Raw genomic sequence first — 27499 nt, forward strand, 5'->3', positions numbered from 1 at the left:
AGAGATTCTACAATGTGTTTTGTGTCCTGCAGAATTTTTTGGTTTATTCCATTCAAGGCCTCCTCCTTAACGTATGATGCTATTCCTCCAACAATTCGATCCACCCTATCACTGCAATATAATTTGTAACCTGGTATGACAGTGTCCCATTGGTTATCTTCCTTCCAACAGGTCTCAGAGATGTTTATTATATCTGTTTTTTATTTAGTTCAATGTATTCTACCTCTACCGTCTTATTTCTTAGGCTTCTGACATTTGCATACAGACATTTGAAACAATGTTTTTTCTTCCTATTTACAACTTGCTCAGCAGTTGGCAGTGATAATTTGCAATCTTTAAACTCTGTCTGCTCTTTATTTAAAGGCACCTGGTCTACTGTGGTCTCTGTTATAACTTCAGGATGCCCTATATTCCTTGTTTTAGTGGTCGCTTTTAAAGACACCTTGCTCTGAACCATGTACTTTTGAGAAACTGTCGACCTTCCCCCAGTTTCTAGTTTAAAAGCTGCTCTATGTCTTTTTTAAATGTTGATGCCAGCAGTCTGGTTCAACCCTGATTAAGGTGGAGCTCATATTTCCGGAATAGGCTCTTCCTTCCCTCATAAAGTTGCTCAGTTCCTAATAAATCTAAAACCCTCCTTGTTACACTACCGCCTCATTCATGCATTGAGATTCTGGAGCTGTGCCTGTCTCTTAGGTTCTGTGCATGGAACAGGAAGCATTTATGAAAATACTACCTTGGAGGTTCTGAATTTGAGCTTTCTACCTAAGAGCCTAATTTTGACTTCCAGAACCTCTCTCCCACATTTTCCTAGGTCACTGGTACCCACATGTACCAAGACAGCTGGATCCACCCCAGCACTGTCTAAAATCTTATCTAGATAATGTGTGAGGTCTCCCATCTTTACACTAGGCAGGGTAGTGACCAAGCGATCCTCACATCCACCAGCCACTCAGCTATCTACGTGCCTACTGGTCTAATCTCTAACTACAATGGCTGTCCTAACCCTTCCCTCCTGAGCAGAAGCCACTGGAGGCACATCTTCGGTTCAAGAGGATATTGCTCTCCATGGAAGTCAGGTCTTGGCTACATGATCCCTTCCTGTCTCTCCACAGTGTTACACTCACTTCAGTAGACCTTTCTTCTCCATGGCAGCACAGAGGATGCTAGACTGGATGTGGAACGTCTCTACTATGTCCCTGTAGGCTTCCTCTATAAATGTGTCTGCCTCAGCTCCTTCAAGTTTTCTGTTCTTGCCTTCAGAGATTGGACCTGTTCCCTGAGTGCTACTAGTTCTTTCCGCTGAGTACACACATTCGACTTCTCACCAACTAAGAGATAATCAAACATTTGACATTCAATACAAAAGACTGGATAGCCACAATCTCTCCTCTGGACTGCTGCCTGCATTTTATTATTGGTGATTTCCTAATTAAGTTGGTAATCAATAGAAATAAAATAAAATAAAACATAGAAAATAAAATAAGATGATATCCTTTTTATTGCACTAACTTAATACATCTTTTGATTAGCTTTTGAAGGTAATCCTTCTTCAACAGATCAGAAATAAGCAAATGTTGATAAATAACAGCATATATAAGTGAAACATCAAAGCATTCCAATGACAATCTCACAAGAAGAGGGTGGAGAAGGTTAGGTGAGAGACAGGGAGAACTGAGTGGATGAGGGCCAGGGAGATATGCATGATGATAAGAGGGTGACAAAACAGTAGAATTTTATGGTTTATAATGGGCTAAAAATCCCAGATCTTTGTTAAATCCTGTCTAATGGGTGTCAAAATATTTAATCATTCTGATTTCATATGTTAATAGGAATGGAGGGTTGAGGAAGGAGTGAGATGAGGAATGGGGCAGCTGGTAGATGAGAGCAGATGGAGATTTTAAAGGTAGCAGAAAAGTAAAGAGGAAAGAAGGGTGAGAAAGAGATTTAAATTTGTATTGAGTTAAAAAAGAAACATCAATATGTCAGACGTAGGTATAGTCAGGGAATTGACAGAAGAGAGGAGAAAAGAGAAATGGACAGCAACCGCAGATGATAGACAGGAAAGAAAAAAAAAAAACAGGATCCAAAATGACGGAATAATAAAATGCCCAGACAATAAAGGTAAAAAAAAGCATTTTATTAGGAGTATTTTAAATGGAAGATGTTAGCTGTGGGAAATAAGCATAGTAACATAGTAACATAGTAGATGACGGCAGAAAAAGGCCTGCATGGTCCATCCAGTCTGCACAACAAGATAAACTCATATGTGTATACCTTACCTTGATTTGTACCTGCCTTTTTCAGGGCACAGACCGTACAAGTCTGCCCAGCAGTATTTCCCGCCTCCCAACCACCAGTCCCGCCTCCCATCACCGGCTCTGGCACAGACCGTATAAGTCTACTACTACTGCTACTAAACATTTCTAGAGCGCTACTAGGGTTACGCAGCGCTGTCTGCCCTCCATTATCCTCGCCTCTCAACCACCAACCTCTCTTCCCCCACCTGCTCCGCCACCCAATTTCGGCTAAGCTTCTGAGCATAGCTAATATCTTTGTATTGCGCTCTGTAGAAAAGGATATACATTTTTGTTTCTTTGCTGTAAATATTTGTATTTCTAATTTATGATCCCTTGTTATATTTTTGGTAAGGGTCAGTAGTCCCACCCAAAACGTACCCACAACACTATCTCTTGCTAGTTGGATTCATATCAGTGTCAGATATCCGAATCCTGCCTTTGCGAGATCAGAATTTGAATATTTCAAGCACATGGATGCCAATTTTGGCCTTTTGAGACATCCATATGCTCTGAAAATAAATGCCATAATAATATAGTAAATGTCACTAGATAAAGACCTGTATTATCCATCTAGTCTGCCCAAGGCAGCCAGGGAGCGGAGGAGTAGCCTAACGGTTAGTGTGTTAGGCTTTGATCCTGGTGGCCTGAGTTTGATTCGCACTACAACTCCTTGTGACCTTGGGCAAGTTGCTTAACCCTCCATTGTCCCAGGTACATCAACTTAGATTGTGAGACTTCTAGGGACAGAGAAAGTACCTGAGTATAATCTGTACAGCACTGTGTATATCTAGTAGCACTATAGAAATGATTAGTCGTAGTAATAGAGTTGTATCTGGCACCCTGCATAGGTTACACTTCCGCATGATTAAACATAAACAGGGTAGTTAGCTATGTGCCAACTTACCAACCTCATATAGGCAGTTATATGATGCAATCTTGGATCATAATACCACTATACTGTTGCTTTGAACAATAGGAATGTCTTCCCCACCCCTGAAATTAACTTGCATCATTTATTTGCTGCTATCAACTTTATGATTCTACCCCTCCCCCATAGAGATATGCATTGCCTGAAATCATAGCGTATGCCATGAACGTGATATGATATATGCATACTAAGGGGCCAATATTCAGAACAATTAAAGTGGGCTGGAGAGAATCTGGCCCATTTAAATTGTCTGTCTCCCCAACCGCTGATATTCAGTGGCACTAAACCAGGCAATGTCACTGAATATAGCTTCTGACTGGCCCAAGAAAGGATGGGCCAGTCGAGGCAGGCCAGGGAGCAGTATAGGGGAGAAGCCAGGCTTATGTGGGCGCCAAGTGAAAATCGGGCTGGATCCTGCATGATTTTTTAAAATTTGAGACCCCCTCCCAATCCCCTGATACAGCCTCCTATCCCCAGCTCCCCTCCCCAGCCCATGGCCAAAAGCCACTCCACTTCCCTCTGAAATGCCTCCCCACCCCAACCCCTTAGTAGTTCATGTAGGCCCCCTGGACCTACCTTGATCCCTGGTGGTCCAATGGTATTCATTATGGGCAGGAGCAGAATCCTCTCACTCCTGCCCCTTGTGGCACATTTGCAAAATGGCTGCTGATACCTCTCACGGCAGCTTGCAGTACATCATAATTATACCTTTTGCAATATAATGTAAGCCACATTGAGCCTACAAATAGGTGGGAAAATGTGGGGTACAAATGCAGCAAATAAATAAATAAATAAATCATGTAGTTCCGCGAGCTGTCACAAGAGATCATGGCAGCAATTTTGGAAAGTTGCCGCAAGGGGCAAGAGTGAGGGGGCTGCACTCCTTCCCCCAATGACTACCACTGGATCACCATGGATCAAGGTAGGCCTTGGGGGGCCTACCTGAACTACAGAGGAGTTGGGGCAGGGGGCATTTGAGGAGGAAGGAAGGAGTGGCTTGTGCCCACAGGCTGGGGTAGGGGGAGAGGGGGATGCACAGGGGACTCAGGGGAGGGGGCAATTTTTTTTTTAATAAGCTTATGCAGCTCCCAGCCCAATATTCAGCCACATAAGCTAAGCTTTTGAGCTGTCCTAAATTCACCCATTTAGCTTATGCGGGCCTTGGCTGATTGTCACCGGCACCAGCATAAGCACTGGCTCCTCCCCAACACCAACCCATGGTCTTCCCCTGACAAACCCACCCAAAAAAGAATGGAATTGGGGGGAGGAGTCAAGATAGCGACAGGAGCAGACATGGTGGAGTGAACTCCGTTGGTCTGGACTGTTTCTGGAGCCAAACCAGATGGGGAAGCGGAAAGGCAAGGTTTGTACCTTTCTCCCTGAAGATGGTGCTGGTGCCTTTCCTGGACAACTGACCTTAGACCAATATGTGTTTCCCACGTTGGAGGTAGCCTTGGTTTTTGCACGCTGTTCATGAGAGCCTGTGCACTGAGGTATGCAGTACTCCCCCGATACCCAGAAGTGAAGCCACCAACAAGGTTTGTCTGATGGTGCTTCATCCGATGGCGTTGGAGCCCCAGGTTTGGATAGTGGGACAACCTGACGGGAGCAGCTTAAATAATTGATTCTTTGCTGTCTGAGATATTTACTACCCCTGGAGGTGTTGTGCATTCCAGTAGTGACAGGAACTCCAGAACGATTGGTTCAAGATCTATAGAGACTCAGGCATGTGTGTCAGGTGTGGGTTGCAGAGGAGTTCTGGCGGCCATTGGAAGATTGGAGAAATCAATGTCAGAACGTTTGGATAAGTTTGGTGAGAAAGTTGAATTGCTTCAATCCCAAGTGACGGAATCCAAGAAGGGATTGAGTCACTCTGCTATTGTTTTGGGGAACTTGGAAAAGCAGGTTGAAGAGTTACAAACTGCTCAAAGAGCACTTGTTAAAGATAATTTCCTGATTCCTGGTAAATTGGAGTCCATTGAGAATCAGTTGAAGCATTTAAACTTAAGGTTTGTGGATTTTCCCAAATCTGTTTTATTGTCACCACTAGAGATGATTAAAAAGTATTTAAGAGAAGTGTTACAATTTACAGCAATCACTATTGGGCTCATTTTCGAAAGAGAAGGGTATGCATCTTTTGACATAAATCGGATGATGGATGTCCTTATCCCAGTGACGTCCAAATCGGTATAATCAAAGCTCGATTTAGGACGTCTTCAACTGCAGTCCATCGCAAGGATGTCCAAAGTTCAAGGGGGTGTGTCAGAGGCATAGCGAAGGCGGGACTTGGGCGTGCCTAACACTTGGATGTCTTTGACCCATAATCGAAAAAAACAAGGACGTCCCTGATGAACACTTGGACGTTTTCACCCAGACCTATTTTTCCTACAACTAAGGCACAAAAAGGTGCCTGAAATGACCAGCTGACCACCAAAATGAATCGGGGATGACCTCCCGTTACTCCCCCAGTGGTCACTAACTCCCTCCCACCTTCAAAAAACATCTTTAAAAATATTTTGTGCCAGCCTCAAATGTCATACTCAGGTCCATGACAGTGCATGCAAGTCCCTGGAGCAGTTTTACTGGGTACTGCAGTGCACTTTAGGCAGGCAGACCCAGGCCCATACCCCCCTACCTGTTACATTTGTGGAGGAAACAGCGAGCCCTCCAAAACCCACCACAAACCCACTGTACCCACATCTAGGTGCCCCCTTCACCCGTAAGGGCTATGGTTGTGGTATACAGTTGGGGGCAGTGGGTTTTGGGGGGCTCAGCACACAATGTAAGGGAGTTATGTACCTGGAAGCAATTTATGAAGTCCACTTCAGTGCCCCCTAGGGTGCCCGGTTGGTGTCCTGGCATGTAAGGGGGACCAGTGCACTACAAATTATATATCATCTGGGTACCAGCAGGCAGATGTTTCTGAGGACAGTTTGGAATTCACTAACTTTTTTGAAAGTTCCCAACAGGAGGTGATCTCCTGTGCGACTTTAATACTAACATTTGCCCTTGAGCCTGACTGTAACTGGGTTTTGAGGCTTTATTTCAGCTACAAGGGTGACTTCTTTTTGGGTCATAGAATTTTTATATTTCCTGATTTCTCCCAAGCCACACAGGTGAGTCATAAAGCCTTTTTGGCCTTAAGATCATAAGTAGTAGCATTGGGGGCTACGTTTTCCTACAATTTCCTTGTAAATGTTGTATTGAATTTGAGGGTAATAATTATGTCTTCTTTGACCCTAAACAATTGAAAAGTGGCAAGAAGTCTCCATCCAATTTGGTGGTTGCTATTACTCCTTCATAAGTACTGCTAATGGATGTTGCACCTCCTGTATTATGTAATACTCCTGATTAATAAGTTTTCCTATTTAATTTTGTTTCCTTTTTTTAGGGCTTTTTGTGATCTCTGACAAGAGCTCTTTTTCTTCTCCTCCCCTCTTATTTCCTTATAATGTAATATTGTAACAATTTTCCTGTATATTCACCTTCTCGTTTTTGACATTTGATTGTGTTATGCAATATTACTTCCATATTCAAGTTTATATTGAAATTTTGTACTGAAAATTATAAATAAATAATGGGGAAAAAAAGGAATGGAATCAAATTAAAAAAAAAAAAACCCTTAAATGACCTCATAGCTAGAATGAGTTTTGACAGCAACTCCTGAGGTTGGGAAGTTAGACCAATGCCAGACAGACTTCTGTGTTCTGGGTCCCATAAATGGCAAACAAAACAGATCAGGATCAAGGTTGGAGTGGGCTTTGACATCAACTCCATTAATTGGGAAGTAGGACCAGTGTCATGCAGACTTCTATGGTCTGTGCCTCAAAAGTGGTAGGAAAATATAGAATTTTACCCCCTGATATCCAGCCAGTGATGAACCATTACTGGCTGAATTAGACCTCAATATTCAGTGCTGGGCCACATCCAGGCACTGGCACTGAATATTGGGGGCTACATGTGGGCATACTGGGCGGCACAGCTTATGACGTAAATCTGTCAAATGTTGATTAGGATATCCTGGATGCAATGCCATCTAGAACCAAGGAGATCCTGGACTATCTACTGGGACAATTGTTCTGGCAGCTGGTAAGGGAATTTCTAATTCTTTAAATAAATACTAGAAAACTCCTGGCAAGTTAATTTCTCTTTACTGTTCCAGCCCCTTCTTTCACCCCTTCCCTTCATGTAGCCTATAGAGAAATGGAGAGCAGTGGCAGGAGGAGGCAGATTCATCTCCTCCAACCAGTGTGAGCTAACAATACTTAGGAAAAAAGAAGAGAGGGAGGGCCTTTGCTGAAGTGACGTATCTTTTTTCGTCCTGCATCAATAGAAATCCTGTGAGAAGGAACAGGAAGGGAAATTGTAGCAATAACAGCTCAGCCTGCAGCTCTCTGTGTCCCAGGATTCTGGACTCAGCTTACTTTATTTTTTGTCTATTAGATTGTAAGCTCTTTGAGCAGGGACTGTCTTTCTTCTATGTTTGTGCAGCGCTGCGTACGCCTTGTAGCACTATAGAAATGGTAAATAGTAGTAGTAGCAGTAGTAGTAGGGTAGATAAGGAAGCAAAAATCATGGAGCTGTGACATAGGTTATTAGAAAGAAGCAAAATGCTGATATCATCCCAGGAAGTAAGAAAAAACGAAGAGTTGTGGAGAGAGAGACCAGTGGGTTTAACAGGGTAAATGGTATAATGACAGGTGTCTCTAAGACCACTCACTCACTGGTGGTGCAGTTAAACCTCCTAACAGCAGGTGGTACTAAACAGCCATCTCAGAGGCTGAGTCAGAGGGGCAGGGCTCAGGCCAGGATAGAAGTAAATGTCCTGAGTTAGTGTAGGGTTAGAGAGGTGCAAAGGACAGAAGTCTCCTGCAGAGCACTTGAGGGCAAGGATCCTCACAAGGTGACCTGGCGTAGGCTATAGTACCTGGTGGAGTTCTAGGGAAGAAGGGTGGCCCTAGCTCACACCTTGTATGCTGAGTGAGAAGTCTGAAGCTTATACTTGAAGGGATTCCATGACTGAGTACTTGTAAGAGAGAAGACTGCCAAGGTAGGCTAAGAATCCTTTGGTTGCTGAATTATGGTTATGAGTAGTTAAGACATTGTATATGGAAGAAAGTATCCATGTCAGAGGTGGACTAATGAAAATGAGATTATGTTTGAGAGACTTCCATGAAGAGTATTGAACCTGTAAGTAAATAGGCTTATTTCCCTTGTACATAGTAATAAAGTTTTCCTTTTTGATGATACATTGCACTCTGGTGTGTTTTCTGAGGGTTCCATGCCACCATGCTAAGTCATGCTATCACACAGGCTATGTTTAGTGGAAGAAAGAAATTGCTATATATCCCCCTCCCAATCAACATCAATCTCAAGGTGACCACAATTCAACATTTTATTGTATCACAGCTCAGCTCCTACGACATCATGAGCATCTTAGAGCACCCTGTACCAAAGTATACATCTTTTCTTTAGAACTGACATTTTTGTTTTTATAGAATCACAAAAGAAAATACTTTGCTTAACATGACCATTTTTTCTCCAAGACTTTTCTTAGTGCTTGTTTCACATCATTGTTCCTGAGGCTGTAGATCATGGGATTTACCATAGGGATTACCATCGTGTATACTACAGAAACCACACGATTTATGTACATAGAAAAATGGGAACTTGGGATTACATATATGAAGATCAGAGTCCCAAAAAATAAAATCACTGTGGAAAAGTGAGATGCACAAGTAGAAAAAGCTTTGTGTCTGCCCTCTGATGAACGGATTCTCAGGATTGCAGAAATAATAACAATGTAAGAGACGACTATTACTATAATGACAATGAAAACAATAATGCCAGCAAGAGTAGATACAACAATCTCATTAAGAAAGGTATCAGAGCAGGAGAGCTTTAATAGCGGAGGGATATCACAGTAGAAATGATTGATCTCATTTAATTCACAGAAGGTCATAGAGAATATATTACTAGTTTGTATCAATGAATTTACTGTACTGACTATGTACACACCAATCACTAACTGGATACAAAATTTCCTAGTCATTACTACAGTATAAAGTAATGGGTTACATATTGCCACATAACGATCATATGCCATCACTCCCAACAAGAGACACTCAGCAGTTGCCAGAGCTACAAAAAAGTACAGTTGTATAGCACATTCAAGCAGGGAGATGGTGCTTTTCTCTTCTTTCAAGTCAACTAATGCCCTTGGGGTGATTGCTGAGGAACAACAGATATCTACAAATGATAAGTTAGTGAGAAAATAGTACATAGGAGTTTGAAGATGAGGATCAATTCTTATTATCGTGATGATACTGATGTTTCCCAGTATAGTGAGAATATATATGACCAAAAATACAATGAACAGTAAACTTTGCAGCTTTGAAAGGTCAGAAAATCCTAAAATTATAAACTCGGTTACAGAAGTTTGATTTGTGTTTTTCATTTTCCCCAGGGCATAGAGCTGGATATGTGCTGTTGGGATAAGAGAGAAAAAAATCAGACAGTAATCACACATAGAAGGCTTGAAGTACTGAATATCTTTTCAGAATGTTATAAACTCCTATAATTAGACATTTTAATCCATCCCCCAAAGAGTACAATTCTATAAAGGGATGCCTAATTTTGGGCACAAAGAATGCACCTATCTGGAATCTCCCAGTAGAGAGTCCAAGATCACCTTGCTTCTAGAAGCCATTGCATCCAGAATGTTCTAATCAACAGTTGACAGAATTAAGTCACCTAGAGGAGCATACTCGAACAGCACCGGCCAACTCTATGGGCAGCCATCTCCGGGGCCAGTGCCACAAGTGGGCGGAGCCAACCATATTTTCGAAAAAGATGGCCGGCCATCTTTTTCTTTGCTAATATGGTTGGCCCCGGCCAAATGTCAGAGCTGGCATCGGTTTTCGGCCCTAATGGAAAATAATGCCGGCGATACTCAAACCCAGCCAAATCTAATGCATTTGGTCGTGGGAGGAGCCAGCATTTGTAGTGCACTGGCCCCCCTCACATGCCAGATCACCAACCGGGCACCCTAGGAGGCACTTTGAAACATTTAAAACATTTAATCCCCCCCCAAAAACCCACTCCCCACAACTATACACCATTACCATAGCGCTAAGGGGTGAAGGGGGGCACCTACATGTGGGTTTTGGGTGGGTTTTGGAGGGCTCCCATTTACCACCACAAGTGTAACAGGTAGGAGGGGGATGGGCCTGGGTCCACCTATCTGAAATGCACTGCACCCACTAAAAACTGTTCCAGGGACTTGCATACTGCTATCATGGAGCTGGGAATGACATTTGAGGCTGGCAAAAAAGTTTTTTTTGTTTTTTTTTGGGGTGGGAGGGGGTTGGTGACCATTGGGGGAGTAAGTAGAGGTCATCCCCAATTCCCTCCAGTGGTCATTTGGTCAGTTGGGGCTCCTTTTTGAAGCTTGATCATGAAAAAAAAGGGACCAAGTAAAGCCGTCGAAATGCTCGTCAAGCCTGGCTTTTTTTTTTCCATTATCGGGCGAAGCCGGCCATCTTGTGAGCACGCCCCTGTCCCACCCCCCGTCCTGCCTTCACTACCCTACCGACACGCCCCCTTGATGTTTTGCCAGCTCCACGACGGAAAGCAGTTGAACCCGGCCAAAATCGGCTTTCAATTATACCGATTTGGCCGGTTTCAGGAGATCGCCGGCCATGTCCCGATTTGTGTTGGAAGATGGCCGGCGATCACTTTCGAAAATGAGCTGGCTAATTACAGTTCCCCTTCTTTTATGGCATTCACAAAATTGGTATGAAAGGTGAAGTAGCATTTCTAGTTCATTTCTAAACAGCAGATGTTGACTTGGACATCCTTTCAGACAAGAGGAACTGACATCACTGAACATGATAGGTGCTTAAATGATAGGTCCTACTTGGAAACAGACAAAAACCCAGAAAAATCTTGGGCAAGTCATTTAACCCTCCATTGCCTCAGGTATAAAAGAGCCCTCAAAGGATAGAAAGCACCTACTGGACTTGAATGTACACTACTTTGATGGCTTGCAGTATTTAAAAAAAGTTAAATAAATAAACCATTCACTTTCTAAATACACTTGCACTGTCTCATTTCCCCACCTGAGCTTTCCATGCATGGTCCTGAGATACAAAACAGGCAATCTGAAATAATAGTTTTGCAAGAAGAAGTAGAGATTGCACATGGAGAAGAACTACATAGCAGCAGAGGACTCTTTCAGTTCTGTTGCAGAATGTTCAAAGGATTTTGTTACTACAATGCCTCTACAAGGTATAACTAAAACTGCAATCTAGTCTTGATTCCAAGAACATAAGGTGGACATAGTTGCTGTGAAAGGGAAGTACTTAGAAACTGTTTCTGAATTGAAATGAGATATATTAGAGATAGGTGACTCTATTGAAGAGACTGAAAGCCAAACGGAGAAGTGTGCTGAGACCCCATAAGAAACTAACAGCAATCTGACTGATAAACTAGGGGACTTGAAACGGCAGAAAGAAGGTACAACATACGACTGATAGGAGTGCCAAAGACCAATGAGTAAGTAAATTGCAAATTAGTGTTAATAAAGTTGGCAAAGTATATTTTTTGAAATGAAAGACAACTAGTTGGCAGAATATAGAATGGCTCATAAGTATCTGATACCAGAAAGAGATAATGTACCAAGAAGAAAATTTGTTTATTTCTATAACTATTAATTGAAGGAAAAACTAGTAAGGAAGGCCAGAGGTACTGGGACAACAAGGGGAGAACACATAAACTGGAACTGTACAAATATATCTTGTCTAATAGACAAAAAAGATTTAAAGTAAGTTACTACAAAGTCAATATTCAAGCAATTGAAACATTTGGGAGAGTCCGGGGCTAACTGAGCATATAAGTAGCAATTAGCTGGATAGTAGAGCTGAATATGCCCAGTTAGCACCTAAGCTGAAACCAGCTATTTTGTGGGCAGTCTGGGGCTGAGTCAGAATTTATTCGGTTCATCTTAAGTGGTTAAAAGATGAATATTGCACTTAACCGCTAATGTGTTATCCGGATGCATATACCTGGATATCTACTTCTATATATTTATTAAATTTAAAATATAAATGGATATAATCATTTGGTCTACAGTTAGGGAGAAGAGAATTAAGGAGCCCTTTTACTAAGGTGCGTCAAAAAATGGGCTGTGCTAGTGTAGGCATATGGTTTGGGCATGCACAGATCCATTTTTCAGTGTGCCTGTAAAAAAGGTCTTTTAAAAAGGTTTTTGCTGAAAATGTACATGTGACAAAATAAAAATTGCTGTGTCCAATTTGGGTCTGAGATCTTGCTGCCAGGCATTGACTTAGCAGTAAGGTCTCACGCGGTAACCGTGCGGTAATCATCTATGCAAGTAGAATGATGATTACGGCCCGGTTTCTGCCACGCGCCAGAAAATAAAAATTATTTTCCGGAGCGCATAGTGGACGCGCGTCAAAAATGAAATTACCGCAAGGGCCATGCAGTAGCCAGGTGGTAACTTAAAATTGATGCACTTTGGGTGTGCGTAGGCGCCTATGCAGCTTAGTAAAAGAGCCAAGAGAAACTCACTAACATGAAATTGGCAGATTATTCATAGAAATATAAGTATGGTATGGGTGGAGTATATTATAGTGATCCATGTGCTAGAGAACAATCTTTTTGATAATTTTTTAAATAAAACCTAAATTAAAAACTGGATGGTAGGTAGAGGGTATAGGTGGATCAGTATTCTGTCCCTTCAAAATAAGTTGAATAATTTATTTATTTATTTGTTACATTTGTATTCCACATTTTCCCACCTATTTGTAGGCTCAATGTGGCTTACATAGTACCGGAGAGGCGTATGCAGACTCCGGTAAGAACAAATACAAAGTGATGTAGTAGTAAAATGAAGTTCATGTGGCATAGCCACATTAGGGAAACGTACAACAGAAGAGTTGAGTTTTGTCCATTACGTACTTTAGGTTTGTTGTATCAGGCATTTAAGTTGGATCGGTGGGGTATGCCTTTTTGAAAAGGTTAGTTTTTAGTGATTTCCGGAAGTTTAGATGGTCATACGTCGTTTTCAAGGATTTTTGTAATGCGTTCCACAATTGTGTGCTTAAGTAGGAAAATCTGGATGCGTAAGTCGATTTGTATTTAAGACCTTTACAGCTTGGGTAGTGCAGATTTAGATGTGATCCTGTTGATTCTGATGTGTTTCTAGTTGGTAGGTCGATCAAGTCTGTCATGTATCCTGGGGCTTCAACGTAGATAATTTTGTGGACATAGCTACATGATGCAAGGTTCCACGTTAGGAGTCACCATCCAGGAAAATAATTTAGATATTATACATTGAAACCGTCTGCTTGGTATACAGCAGCAGCAAACAAAGCATATAGAATGTGAGGAATTATCAAGAAAGGAATGGAGAATAAAACTGAGAATATTATAATGCCTTTGCATCTCTTTATGGTTCAACCACATCTCAAATACTGTGTGCAATTTTGGTCACCACATCTCAAAAAATATATAGCAGAATCAGAAAAGGTACAGGGAAGGATAATGAAAATAATAAAGGGGATGGGACTTCCTTATGAGGAAGGGCTAAAGAGGCTAGGCTCTTCAGCTTGGAGAAGAGACAGAGATATGATAGAAATCTATAACATACTGAGTAGAGTGGAGTGGCATGGGTAGACAAGAATTGTTTGTTTACTCTTTCCAAAAATACAAGGACTAGGGGACCCATAATGAAGATAGTAAGAAGTAAATTTAAAACAAATCAAAGAAAATATTTCTTCATTCAGTGTATAATTAAGCTCTGGAATTTGTTGCCACAGAATATAGTAAAAGCAGTTAGCTTAGCAGGGTTTAAAAATGTTTGGACACATTCCTAGAAGAAAAGTCCATAAGCTATTATTAATATGGACTTATTTCTGGGATAAGCAGTATAAGATCTGTTTTACTCTTTTGGGATCTTACCAGGTACTTGGGACCTAGATTGGCTACTGTTGGAAACAGGATAATGGGCTAGATGGACCTTCGGTTCCCGTGTTCTTATGTTAATCTTACCATCCTTTAATATACTAACCCAGTATTTCCCAAGTCAGCCCTACTACTACTACTTATCATTTCTAAAGCACTACTAGATGTACGCAGTGCTGTACACTTTTGGAGCACCCTCCTGCCAGTCAGGTTTCCAGGACACCTGCAGTAAACGTGCATGATATTGATTCGCATACATTGCCTCCACTGTATGCAAATCTCCATCATGCATATTCATTGTGGACATCCTGAAAACCCGATTGGCAAGGGGGCACTCCAGGACTGACTTGGTAAACACTGTACTAACCTCTATAGCAGCCATTCCCAACCCAGCCCTTGGGGCACACCTAGTACCATTGGGTCTTCAACATACCCACAATGAATATTCATGAGCTAGATTTACATGCACTACCTCAATTGCATGCAAATCTATTTCATGCATTGTGAATATCTTGAAAACTCATAGAGACCAGGTTGAGAATGGCTGCTCTATAGGTATCATTATTCTCAATTTAATTACTATAATTATAGATGGTCTGCTGTACAATATTTAATTTCTTGTTTACAAGCTATAGGCTTGGTTGCTACAACTTTGGCTTGGTTTGTTTAATTTTTGTCTGCATGTTCCTTCAGTATATTCTCCACTACCTCTTCCTCTGTTGTTTTCCCTCTTGACTGCTGAGTCCTACAGGACTTGATTCTTTCCCCTCTTTTATTCAGTATTTTCCTGAGCCCATTAGCAACACTCTTACAAGATTATAACATCCGTTTCTTTTTTTTTATGCTGATGATAGTCTCAATATTTCTAACCTCTTCTTATTCATCAGATTTAGGTCCCTTGGAAGCTGCCCTTGAAGCCCTATCCAACTGGCTTTTGTCTCAAACTAATTCTAAATAAATCAAAAACTACAGTCTGTTGGATTACTGAATTTCATCAAAAGCCAGTACTAACTCCTATTCTGTTTAACCTTCCATTGCCTACTGCAGAGTCTTTTCGATACTTAGGTATAATAATAGATTTTCAACTTTCTTTTGATCTCCAAGTATTACAGGTTGTCGGAAAGGGGGGGGGGGGGGTTACTGTCATCTCCATTCTATTAGAAGATTTCTGGATTTTGTATCTCTTCATACATTGAATCATGCATTTACTATTTCTAGATTTTTGTAATGTTGCATATGCTCGTATTTCTCAATATTATTGTTGTTGATTACAAACCCTCCCGAATTCAGCAGCATGTTTACTATTTAGAGCGAAGAAGTATGACCATGTTACTCCTTTGCTAATTCAACTCCATTGGTTACCAAAAAAACACTGAGTAGAGAGGGTAGCACTGAATCCAGTTCAAAGTTTTGGTGATTATTCACAAAATTTTACATCTTAGAAGCCATCTGGATTCCTTAGATCTCTTGATGCTAATTGTTTGGTTCTGCCAGCTCCAAAAAATGCTCATTATGAGTCTACTAGATCTTCTGTGGTTTTTTTTTACTTGTCACCATGCCTCTGGAATAATCTTCCCCCTAACTTTAGGGCAGAGCTTTGCCTGTCCAAATTCAAGACTTTACAAAAAAACATATTATTTTCAGCTAGCTTTTAATCTCTCAATCTCATGTTTCGCTACACAATACGTAATAGAACATTTTAATTGATAATGAAGGGTATAAGCAAAGATGGAACATATAGATAGGTAAGAAACTAAGAAAGGTTAGAAAGTAAGGTGATTAATTTAAAGAAAGTTGCACATGAGGTCGGAGAAATGGTTAAATATTATCTCAGCTAGGGAAGGAGTGGATAAACATGTCCTGCTGCAGTATATGCAGCCCGAGTGTAAGACTAACGAGTTAGTTACTTCTTCCATTAAAGGCCTGGTTGAACAGTCAAGCTTTCACCTTCTTCCTGAAGTAGAGATAGACTTGTGTTAAGTGCAGCCTTTCAGGCAGTGCATTCTAGAGTGTGGGGGCTACTCCGGAGAAGGCTCGCTTGTGGGTATCACATCCTGTAATGTCTTTTGGAGAGGGTGTGGTTAGTGAAAGTCCTTGGGAGGCCCTTAGTTAAACTGCAGATGATTGTTAAATGAATAAGAGGTTCAATAGGAGAGGTAACTGAAGAAATCTTAGTAATATATTGAAAACATCAATATTTTCAGGAACTTTAGGAATGTGTGGATCTAGGAAAAGATCAGAGTTAAAAAAATGAATCAAAATTCAGGAATAGGGAGTCTTATTCTATATTTCTTTTTGTTATGATTTGTGTCTAGTGAGTTTTGCATTCTAGTAATTCTTGAACTTGCATATATAGACCCAATGAAGATACATCATGGACAGTAAATCTGTAGGTCCTGTGCACATATACAAATCATTGTAATTGCTTTTCTTACCTGTGACAGGAGGAAGTAGATCATTTCTCCCTCTGAATAAAATATGAATAAAACTAATCTTACAAGTAAATATACATTCTTTGTTTTGTGACAAGAGGGACTGGATCCCTGAAGTAAATGTTCCAAGTTGGCACAGACAAAACTTAAATTGTTGTTCAATTATTATCTGGAGAATATTGTAATGCTGAACTTTGGTAATGGTTAATGAACATTAGCTGAGAGACACGTGAAGTGACTTACACGTACTTTTTTTTTCTTTTGCAAATAGGCCTTCAAGTAAAAAGGCACTGAAATGCTGAGGTTTTTAAATGTTTTATTTTTCCATATGAAATTTCCTATACTGGCTTCTTTACAAATAGAAGACTTTAATATATAGTTTTCTACCTGCTATAAAGTATTTAAATTCAAAATTAATGATCTGTTCTGATGCCAGATTATAAAAAAAACAATCATTACTAAATAGAATCCCCCCGAGAGAGAGAAATAAACAATATAAGACCAAAAAAGTCAATCTCTTGTAACTTATAACCAATATTTATTGAAAAACACAAGCATAGCTAATGAATATTAAACATTTAATATAATTAATTTGGTGAAGAGCCTGAGAAAGTTCAGTACAAGCTGTAACCACAGCCAAGCATTTGAAATCAGTGCAAAGCTGTATACATCATAGAATACTCTTTGTCCGTCTCTAAATTTGTATATGAAAAAAATCACTACAATAAAGTGATGTGAAATAAATCAAATATAGAAATGTGCATGTGTTATTTCAGTAAATATCACAAAAGATTAGGTCCCTCTAATCCATAGGGTTATAATTTTCACCCCATGGAAGCATAGTTCAAACAAATTGAAAAAGATGGACACAATTGTAAATAGATAAGTACAAGCACTGGAACATTAGAAGCTAACAGGAGCGAACTTATCTGAATTCTCAGCATGGTCGCTAATACGCTGTAAGTTACCGTAACATAGCATATTCAAGAGTATAAACTTTGACCGGGGCTACAGAGGCTTTTTCCTCCGTTACACATAAGAATTATCACCACGTTATCCAAAAACCACTTTGACACACGTAGTAGTATTGCTGTATAATATTGTGGTTTAGTCCTCAGTTAAGTGCTTGCAAATAGCAATGTTAGTGCAGCCATTAATAGAAAAAAAATAGCAAAGCTCAGTATCTACGGCTGTGGTAAAAATGGGAAAGTCCTGTTTAAGGGCATGCTAAAGCAAATTTTTACCAAAGTTAGTAAAAGTACCCCTAAATGACTAAAGATAGGACCGCTTTTTATATGGACCTATCTGGTCACTTAGCTATGCGGGCACTGGCACAGAATATCACTGGTATCCCTATAACTCCCAGTTCCCCCTGATTTCATCCTCCTCAAAATGCCTCTCTGCTGCCTGGAAGTAGTATATGTGGTTAGGTCCAATATTCAACAGCACTGCCTGATTAAATGTCATTGAATACAGCGGCCAGCCCATAGAATGCAATTTAAGCAGGCAAGAGCTTTGAATATAGACCCCTTAAATTTTCCATTTTTGTTTCTATTACAAACACTAGAGAGCCATACACACATCTCCTGCCTCCCACATTGTCCTAAGAAAAAAAATATCTAAGAAGAGTAGACAAACCAACAAAACATTTAATATAGCTAGATACCTCTGTTCTTTCTCCCTCCCTTCTGGCAAAGTTTTCTAGTGATAAGTAGTAGTAGTTGTAGTAGTAGTAGTAGTAGTAGTAGTAGAAGAAATCAAACTGTTTGCATTTTTGGCAATCAAGCCAGATTTTTAATTTCTCTGAAGCAGTCATTAACCAAGGAACTTGTTATCACCATTACATTTTCCTGAATGTTATTTATGGCTTCCAGCATTAATAGTGAACGCATCCTTTAATATATTACATTCACTTACACACTCCCACTGACATCAGATGCCTGCCCTAAAAGCTTTACAAAAGATTTCCCCCAAATACCTCCATTATAGCTAGGGCTTTCCCAGCTCTTGTATTCTAAGCTTTCTCCCTCTGCCGCCCCAGTATCACACTAATATATTCCTGGGTCACAATTCTTTAGCATTTACACATACAGTTTGCCACTGCCACCTCTTAGACCAGTATTTCCCATCTTCTACCTTGTCCTGCCACTATATCACAATGATGCAGCCTTTTTCTATAGGTTCCATGCAAAGTGTTCCATGCTCCTATTCCAGTGTTGTGGGCCTCAGCTATGCCATGGTTGCTGAGGCCTGACTTTCCTACCTTTCTTAAGCTACAGTCTACCTGTACGGCCCCTGAAGTTAATCAGTGCTATGCATTTCTCCCACCATCTGAGGCCACATTTCCTACACAGCAGCTATGGCATCAGTTGCACCTAGCTACTTCTTCCAAGGCCTCACAGCATGGCTCAATTTGCAGGCCCCAGTGTTGCAGCCCATGGCAGTGCACATCTTAGCCTCTGCAACCAAAGGCATAGCCAGACCTGACTTTTTTTTTTTTTTGGGGGGGGGGAGTTCAGAGATAACATGGGGGGGCACTAGGATATAGGTATGAGTAGCGCTTGGTATACTCCTAAATAATTTCTAAGTAAACAGTCTGTACTGCATCCTCATAAACCACATACACACTTATGGAAAGTTCAATTACATTTTAAAATAAAGTCGCATTATCCCATAACTTAAACTTTGCCATTATCGTAGACTCACGTCTGGTCAACATTTCAATATACATCACAGTATCCTGCAAAATAATTACCACAATGGCACATATTCTTCAACTTTTCTTTATAACAAATATATATGCTTTATTCCCCAGGAACTCACCATACAAAAAAAAATCTGATTGTGGTGTAAAGGAGTAGAGTAGAGGATGAGTAATGGACACTCCAACACAGGATCTGGTGCTTAAAAGATGCTTTATTCCATACTTGTACAGTAGGACCCAAGATATAAACCCTCTCCAGTCTCAAGCATATTGTGAAGTACCTGTAATACAAAACCTACAATAATCACTCAGGATCTATAGAGCTAATCTAGTTCACTGTAACACCACTAACTTACAGAAGTAACACAACAAGGACCCTAACTAGGAAAAAGTAACACCGTAAATATTGCACTGGGACCTAGAACATCAATATGCCTATTGGGAAACTGATCAAGCTAAATTATTACAGATGCTTAAATAGAAACTCCATACAGAGTTCCTGGTCTTGGTCACAAATACTGAACACAAATAGACCCTTGCGAACTACAGAATAAGTGACCACAAACTTAAAATATGAATATGTAGACAGAAGTTAAACTTAAACCCCAAGAAGCCACACTGTGCAGGCAGTGAGATACTAGAGAAGAGAAAGAGAAAATATATAAATAAAGCAGTGTAAATGTACTATAAACTGACATTTTCCATTCACTGAATTAAAAATAAAAATTCTTCTTTCTACCTTTGCTCTTTGGTCATTTTGGTTTTTTCCTGATCATTTTTGTCCCAGTCTCCAGTTTCTGCTTTCTTATGTATTTTCTTAACTTTCTTTCCAATGTCTCTAGTTCATCTGCCATTTTTCCTCTCCCTTCCTGTCTTCTTCACTTTCTATGCTATATCCATCTCTGACTTTGATCGTTTCCTTCCCTTCATTTATTTTTCTGCATCTCTCTCTGCTCAGACTTTATTCATTCCTCACCCTTAGTCCTTAGTCTTCTCCTTTTCACATTTCATCTACCTACTGGCATTTCCCATTTCCCTCTCCAGCATTCCAATTGGCCCCTCTGTCTCTCTCCTTCCCCAGTCTCCTATCCTCCCCTCATCTTTAACCCTAGTCCCCATTTCTATCCTCTGTACTCACTCTCTCAGCCCCTCACCAGCCCCAGCTCAATCCTTGTCTTTCCTTCCTTCCCTTGCTTCTAGACCATTCTCTTACCCTTTACTCCATTTCCTATTGCCTCTTTTCACCATCTTTTTAACCCCATTTCTGCCCTCACTCAACCCCTTCAGAGACCTATCCACTTCATCTCGCATCCCCACTCAGTACCCCCATCTCATTTCAATGCCACTCATCCTGTCCCACAATCATCCCTGTTCTCTTACTCTTCACTCCATTCCATCACTCATTTCCTCAACCCATCAACATACCCCCACTCCTACCTATCAGCTGCTAAGTACTCATTATCCCCTCAAGATTCCCACTCCATCTCTCCCATCCATAATTCCCTGATCCTGGTCCCTAACACTCTCCCATTAAATGTCCAAGTCGTAGTCATCTTCTGACTATTCCCCTTCCCCTCCCCCATGTCTACTACTACTACTACTACTATTTAGCATTTCTATAGCGCTACAAGGCGTATGCAGCGCTGCACAAACATAGAAGAAAGACAGTCCATGCTCAAAGAGCTTACAATCTAATAGACAAAAAATAAATAAAGTAAGCAAATCAAATCAATTAATGTGAACGGGAAGGAAGAGAGGAGGGTAGGTGGAGGCGAGTGGTTACAAGTGGTTACGAGTCAAAAGCAATGTTAAAGAGGTGGGCTTTCAGTCTAGATTTAAAGGTGGCCAAGGATGGGGCAAGACGTAGGGGCTCAGGAAGTTTATTCCAGGCGTAGGGTGCAGCAAGACAAAAGGCGCAAAGTCTGGAGTTGGCAGTAGTGGAGAAGGGAACAGATAAGGATTTATCCATGGAGCGGAGTGCACGGGAAGGGGTGTAAGGAAGGACGAGTGTGGAGAGATACTGGGGAGCAGCAGAGTGAGTACATTTATAGGTTAGTAGAAGAAGTTTGAACAGGATGTGAAAACGGATAGGGAGCCAGTGAAGGGTCTTGAGGAGAGGGGTAGTATGAGTAAAGCGACCCTGGCGGAAGACGAGACGGGCAGCAGAGTTTTGAACCGACTGGAGAGGGGAGAGGTGACTAAGTGGGAGGCCAGCAAGAAGCAGATTGCAGTAGTCTAAACGAGAGGTGACAAGGGTGTGGATGAGGGTTTTGGTAGAGTGCTCGGAAAGAAAGGGGCAGATTTTACGGATGTTGTAAAGAAAGAAACGACAGGTCTTGGCAATCTGCTGGATATGAGCAGAGAAGGAGAGAGAAGAGTCAAAGATGACCCCAAGGTTTCGAGCTGAGGAGACAGGGAGAATGAGAGAGCCATCAACAGAAATAGAAAATGGGGGGAGCGGGGAGGTGGGTTTGGGGGGGAAAATGAGAAGCTCGGTTTTGGTCATGTTTAATTTCAGGTGGCGTTGAGACATCCAGACAGCAATGTCAGACAAGCACGCTGAAACTTTGGTTTGGATGCAAGGTGAGATATCAGGGGTAGAAAGGTAGATAAGTACATAAGTACATAAGTACATAAGTAGTGCCATACTGGGAAAGACCAAAGGTCCATCTAGCCCAGCATCCTGTCACCGACAGTGGCCAATCCAGGTCAAGGGCACCTGGCACGCTCCCCAAACGTAAAAACATTCCAGACAAGTTATACCTAAAAATGAGGAATTTTTCCAGTCCATTTAATAGCGGTCTATGGACTTGTCCTTTAGGAATCTATCTAACCCCTTTTTAAACTCCGTCAAGCTAACCGCCCGTACCACGTTCTCCGGCAATGAATTCCAGAGTCTAATTACACGTTGGGTGAAGAAAAATTTTCTCCGATTCGTTTTAAATTTACCACACTGTAGCTTCAACTCATGCCCTCTAGTCCTAGTATTTTTGGATAGCGTGAACAGTCGCTTCACATCCACCCGATCCATTCCACTCATTATTTTATACACTTCTATCATATCTCCCCTCAGCCGTCTCTTCTCCAAGCTGAAAAGCCCTAGCCTTCTCAGCCTCTCTTCATAGGAAAGTCGTCCCATCCCCACTATCATTTTCGTCGCCCTTCGCTGTAGATTTGGGAGTCATCAGCATAGAGATGGTAGGAAAAGCCATGGGATGAGATTAATGAACCAAGGGAAGAAGTGTAGATAGAAAAGAGGAGGGGACCAAGAACAGAACCCTGAGATACGCCAACAGGCAGAGGGATAGAAGTAGAAGAGAATCCACCAGAGTGAACACTAAAGGTGCGGAGGGAGAGGTAGGAAGAGAACCAGGAAAGGACAGAGCCCTGGTTCTGCTAGTAATCTGCTCTATTCTTCCTGTTCCACCCAGTCCCATCCATTTTCTATTCTGTTCCCTTTCTCCTCTAATCCCATCCATCTTTTGGTCTTCCCTCCCTCGTCCAATTCATCTTCTGCTCTGTTCCCCTTCTTCCCATAACCACCGTCCCATCCATCATCTGCTCTTTCTAGGGTCTCCTGTCCATCAACATTCCCTCCATGTCCTTGCACTTTACTGTGCTCAGTTTCTCCCCCTCTGTTCCTTTTCTCTCCCCTGGTCCAGTCTCTTTCTCTTTTCCCTCCATTCAAACCTTACCCCATATCAGCATCTCTCTCTCTCTCTCTCTCCCTCTCTCTCCTTCTCCATTCAGTAGATCCAGGGTGTTTCCCCCCTGCCTTCTTCCCCATCTAAGTTCTTGCTTTCCTCTTCCCTCTCCCTCCTCCAGCCCCCCTCAATCTGGCATCTCTATGCCTCTTCCCCATCTGGTATTTTTTTACCCTCCATTCCTCATTCCCCTTTCCCCTGTCAACCATGGTTATGAATCTCTCTCACTCCTTCGGACCCCCACACCTCCCCATCCATGTTGTGCAGCCCGGTATCTTTTTCTCTTCCTTCCCCCTGGTCCAGCATCTCTTTTCTTCCTGTGCCTCTCCCCCACCACAATATTGTTATTCTCCATGGAGGTTAGAATGAGGAGATAGTATGATACTATCTAGCCTATTATATGGACTGAAGCTAGTAGGCAGAGCTTGCTAGCAGCAGGCAGAGATTGCCACCTTTTTCACTCACCCAAAACAATAGCAAATGCTATTGAAAACAATAGCAAAAGATTATTAGAAATAACTGCCTATGCATGGTCCATCTGTAAAAAGTCTAAAGTTGTTCTAGTTATTTATTTATTTAACACATTTATATCCCACATTTTCCCACTCAGTTGCAGGCTCAATGTGGCTTACACAATACCAAAGAGGCAGGCTCCGGTTCAGTAAAATACAAATACACAATATAGTAGTAAGCAGTGGCGTAGGAAGTGGGGGGCAGTGGGGCAGTCCGCCCCGGGTGCACACCGCTGGGGGGTGTCGGCTTTGCTGGTTCCCTGCTCCCTCTGCCCCGGAACAGGTTACTTCCTGTTCCGGGGCAGAGAGAGCAGGGAACCAGCAGAGCCGACGCAGTTCCCAGCAACGTGCAGTCGGGGCGGATCGGCCCTTCCGCCCGTCCCTCACCGCTTTCCGATATAAGTACGTGCTCTGGGGGGGAGTGCGCTCCAGATGGGGGAGGGTGCGCCGTGCTGCACCCGGGGGGGGGGGGGTGTGCAGCGGCAACCCACCCCAGGTGTCAGCTGCCCTCGCTATGGTACTGGTAGTAAGCATGTAAGAAACATAAGTATAAGGCAACAAAGAAATAAAGAGGGGGTGGTGCTAGAAGTCCAATATGGTCCATAGTTTTGCTGTGTCGCAGGAAGTAGAAAGTTAACTTGGGTTAGATAGTTAGATAGGCAGTGCCTTAAAAGGTGAAGGACAAAAGGTTTTTTTTTTTACTTATTTGACAGCTTTTTAATTTACTTGAAAACTTCCCATATGTAGATAAAAATATCATCAAATAAAAATTGAATATCACTAAAACAGCTTACAAAAACATTGTATCTGATAGAAACAGCAATTATAATTTCTGTATTTTGTGTTCATTTTTTTTCTACACTGTTCTTCTATACAATACCGATGGCCACATTTCAGTGGGAGCATATTGTTATATAATAGTACGTAACAAGATGTGCTCCCACATTCAAATTGGTGCCAATTATCACCCAACTATTTGCACTAATTGGCTCATTAGCTAATTTAGTTGGGCACACATCTAATTTTGTGTGCCATATATAGAATCTGGAGGAAGGTGTGGTCTCATCATGGAGTGATATAGAGGCATTATGATATTCTCTGTTTTATTCTCTAGTCCTTTCCTAATAATTACTAGCATTCTGTTTGCTTTTTTGGCCACCAACAAAAAGATCCGGAGGTAGCATTACCACCTAAAGTTATTTGTGTATGGGATATATTCAGTGCTGGTACCCAAATGGCAATCTGGATACTGTAAACTTAACATCACCTTTTTGATATCCTAAATTTATCTGGGTATTTAACCAGATTAGTGGGATGAAAATTGCCACTATTCAGGTAAATCTGAATCTTCTCCGACTTCTCCCTGACTCCACCTCCAGACCACATTCTTCTGTGATGATTCAGAGGTACTACATGGTTTCATTTATCGGTGGCCAGCCCACGCTCCATGTGTTAACAGGGCAGGAACCTCTCCCGCCCTGTTAAGTCACTTTAAATATTGGTCTCTATATAATTTTTACAGTCATTCATATGTGCTTTGTAGCTGGCTTTTGTGACAAGAAATGATGGATGTGCCTTTCTTCCTGGATTCCATTCTACCAATCTAACAGCATAGATAACAATAGAACAACTCCACAGAGCTGTTCCTTTTTCTTGTACATTCAAGCCTTCTTTTTCAGATTCTGAACAGAGACTCAAATGGTAGAGAAATGGACAACAGTGGCTAGAGAAAGAGGAGGATTCATCTTCTCCCTACCTATGCCAACAGAGAAAAACAGGAAGGGAGGCCTTGAAGAAGAGAGTAGAGTAATTTTTATCTTCTCTGAAGCATCCACTCATCTCTTTTCCTGCTATATCAATAGGCATCATTGGAGAAGGAACAGGAAGGGTGATTTGCAGCAGTAACAGTTCATCCTGCAGTTCTCTATGATCCCAGGACCAGGGGCGTAGCCAGACAACAAATTTTGGGTGGGCCTAGGCAAGACGTGGGTGGGCACCAAGTGTTCTCCCCCCCCCCCCCCAACCACCTCCAAAATAATAACTGATGGGGAAAACGTTTCTTTCCACCTTGGCGGTCTGCAGCAGGCATGGGCTGAAAAATGAGTATGTTCAGGTGCCGGTATCGTGCAGCCCACCCAGGCCCACCTGTGGCTACGCCACTGCCCAGGACTCTGCAGTCAGCTGAGGATAAGTGGGGAAACATGGAGCTGTGACTTACTGATAATAAGAAGGAAGCCAAATGCTGAGATCAACTCCAGGGATGAAGAGAATGTGGTAAAAGCAATTATCTTATCAGGGTTTAAAAAAGGGTTGGAAAATTTCCAAAAAGAAAAGTCCATACGCTATTATTAAGATGGACTTGGGAAAATCCACTGCTTATTTCTGGGTAAGCAGCATAAAATCTGTTTTACTGTTCTGGGATCTTGACAGGTACTTGTGACCTGGATTGGCCACTATTGGAAACAGGATACTGGGCTTGATGGACCTTAGGTCTGTCCTAGTTTGGCGCAGTTTATGTTCTTATGAGGGAGTATTAATAGGACAAGTGAGGTAAAAAAAAAGAATTTGATATGTATTCCCCCCTTCTACTCAACAACAATTTGAAGGTGACCATGAATCAAAATTTAATTGTATCTCATTTCAGGTCCTACTATATCCTGGGGCACCATGTGCAAAAGTTTACATCTATTGATTACCGTTCACACTTCTATGCTTATAAAATCACAAGAGAAATTTCTTTGCTTAATAAATCCATTTTTTCTCCAAGACTTTTCGTACTGCTTGTTTGACATCATTGTTCCTGAGGCTGTAGATCATAGGATTTACCATAGGGATTACCATTGTGTATACTACAGAAACCACACGATTGATGTGCAGAAAGAAATGGGAACTTGGAATTATATATATTAAGATTAGAGTCCCAAAAAGTAAAATTACTGTGATGAAGTGAGATGCACAAGTGGAGAAAGCTTTGCTTCTGCCCTCCGATGTCCGGATTCTCAGGATTGCAGAAATAATAAAAGTGTAAGAGAGAACTATTGCTGTAATGACAACGAAAACAATGATAGTAGCAAGAGAAGATATGGTAATTTCTTTTAAGAAGGTATCAGAGCAGGAGTGCTTTAACAGTAGAGGGACATCACAAATGAAATGATTGATCTCATTTGATCCACAGAAAGTCATAGAGAATATATTACCCATTTGAATCAAAGAATATACTATACTGACTATGTACACAATGATCACCAACCACATACAAACTCTCCTAGTCATTATAACAGTATAAAGCAATGGTTTACATATTGCCACATAACGATCATACGCCATCACTCCCAACAAGAGACTCTCAGCAGTTGCCATAATTCCAAAAATGCACAGCTGTGTAGCACACTCCAGTAGGGAGGTAGGGTTTTTCTCTACTTTGAAGTCAACTAATGCCTTTGGAGTGATTGTGGAGGAATAACAGATATCTACAAATGATAAGTTAGCGAGAAAATAGTACATGGGTTTGTGAAGGTGAGGTTCAATTCTAATTATCGTGATGATACTAATATTTCCCACTAGAGTTAGAATATACATGACCAAAAACACAGTGAAAAGTAAACTCTGCATCCTGGAGAGGTCAGAAAATCCCAAAAGTATGAATTCAGTCACAACAGTTTGGTTTGTGCCTTTCATTTTCCTCAGGGCAGAGAACTGGATAAGTGCTGCTGGGATAAGAGAGAAAGAAAATCAGACAGTAATCCCATATAGATGGCTTGAAGTATAGAATATCTTTTAAGAGTGTTATAAACCCCCAAATTAATAGATGAAAAAGGAGAAAGGTTCCTCATGGGAGCAGAGCATACAGCAGCCAAACAAGTGAGGAACAAACATTTTGCAAAAAACATCCAAAATCAGAATAGGAAAGAAGGTCATTTTCAAAAAAGAAAA

At 41.4% G+C, this 27499-nt stretch overlaps 2 protein-coding genes across 2 annotated transcripts; both read right to left on the reverse strand.

Annotated features, from left to right (window-relative positions):
* Nucleotides 1-8749: 8749 nt before the first annotated feature.
* Nucleotides 8750-16726, reverse strand: LOC115460532 (olfactory receptor 5F1-like). Its single transcript, XM_030190299.1, has 2 exons — nucleotides 16650-16726; nucleotides 8750-9714 (listed from the first exon to the last, which is right to left on the reverse strand). The coding sequence occupies exon 2, from the start codon at nucleotides 9683-9685 to the stop codon at nucleotides 8750-8752; it is 936 nt and encodes a 311-aa protein (XP_030046159.1). The 5' UTR covers nucleotides 9686-9714; nucleotides 16650-16726.
* A 9582-nt stretch (nucleotides 16727-26308) lies between these two features.
* On the reverse strand, nucleotides 26309-27244 carry LOC115460533 (olfactory receptor 5G3-like). The gene has a single exon (XM_030190300.1). The coding sequence runs from the start codon at nucleotides 27242-27244 to the stop codon at nucleotides 26309-26311; it is 936 nt and encodes a 311-aa protein (XP_030046160.1).
* Nucleotides 27245-27499: the final 255 nt, after the last annotated feature.

The sequence above is a fragment of the Microcaecilia unicolor genome, chromosome 1 (genome assembly GCF_901765095.1).
Source record: "Microcaecilia unicolor chromosome 1, aMicUni1.1, whole genome shotgun sequence".
Classification (NCBI taxonomy): Eukaryota; Metazoa; Chordata; class Amphibia; order Gymnophiona; family Siphonopidae; genus Microcaecilia; species Microcaecilia unicolor.

Bases quoted from the DNA above. Each gene is read 5' to 3' on its own strand.
- LOC115460533 (XM_030190300.1), bottom strand. From the start codon at position 27,244: ATGAAAGGCACAAACCAAACTGTTGTGACTGAATTCATACTTTTGGGA.
- LOC115460532 (XM_030190299.1), bottom strand. From the start codon at position 9,685: ATGAAAAACACAAATCAAACTTCTGTAACCGAGTTTATAATTTTAGGA.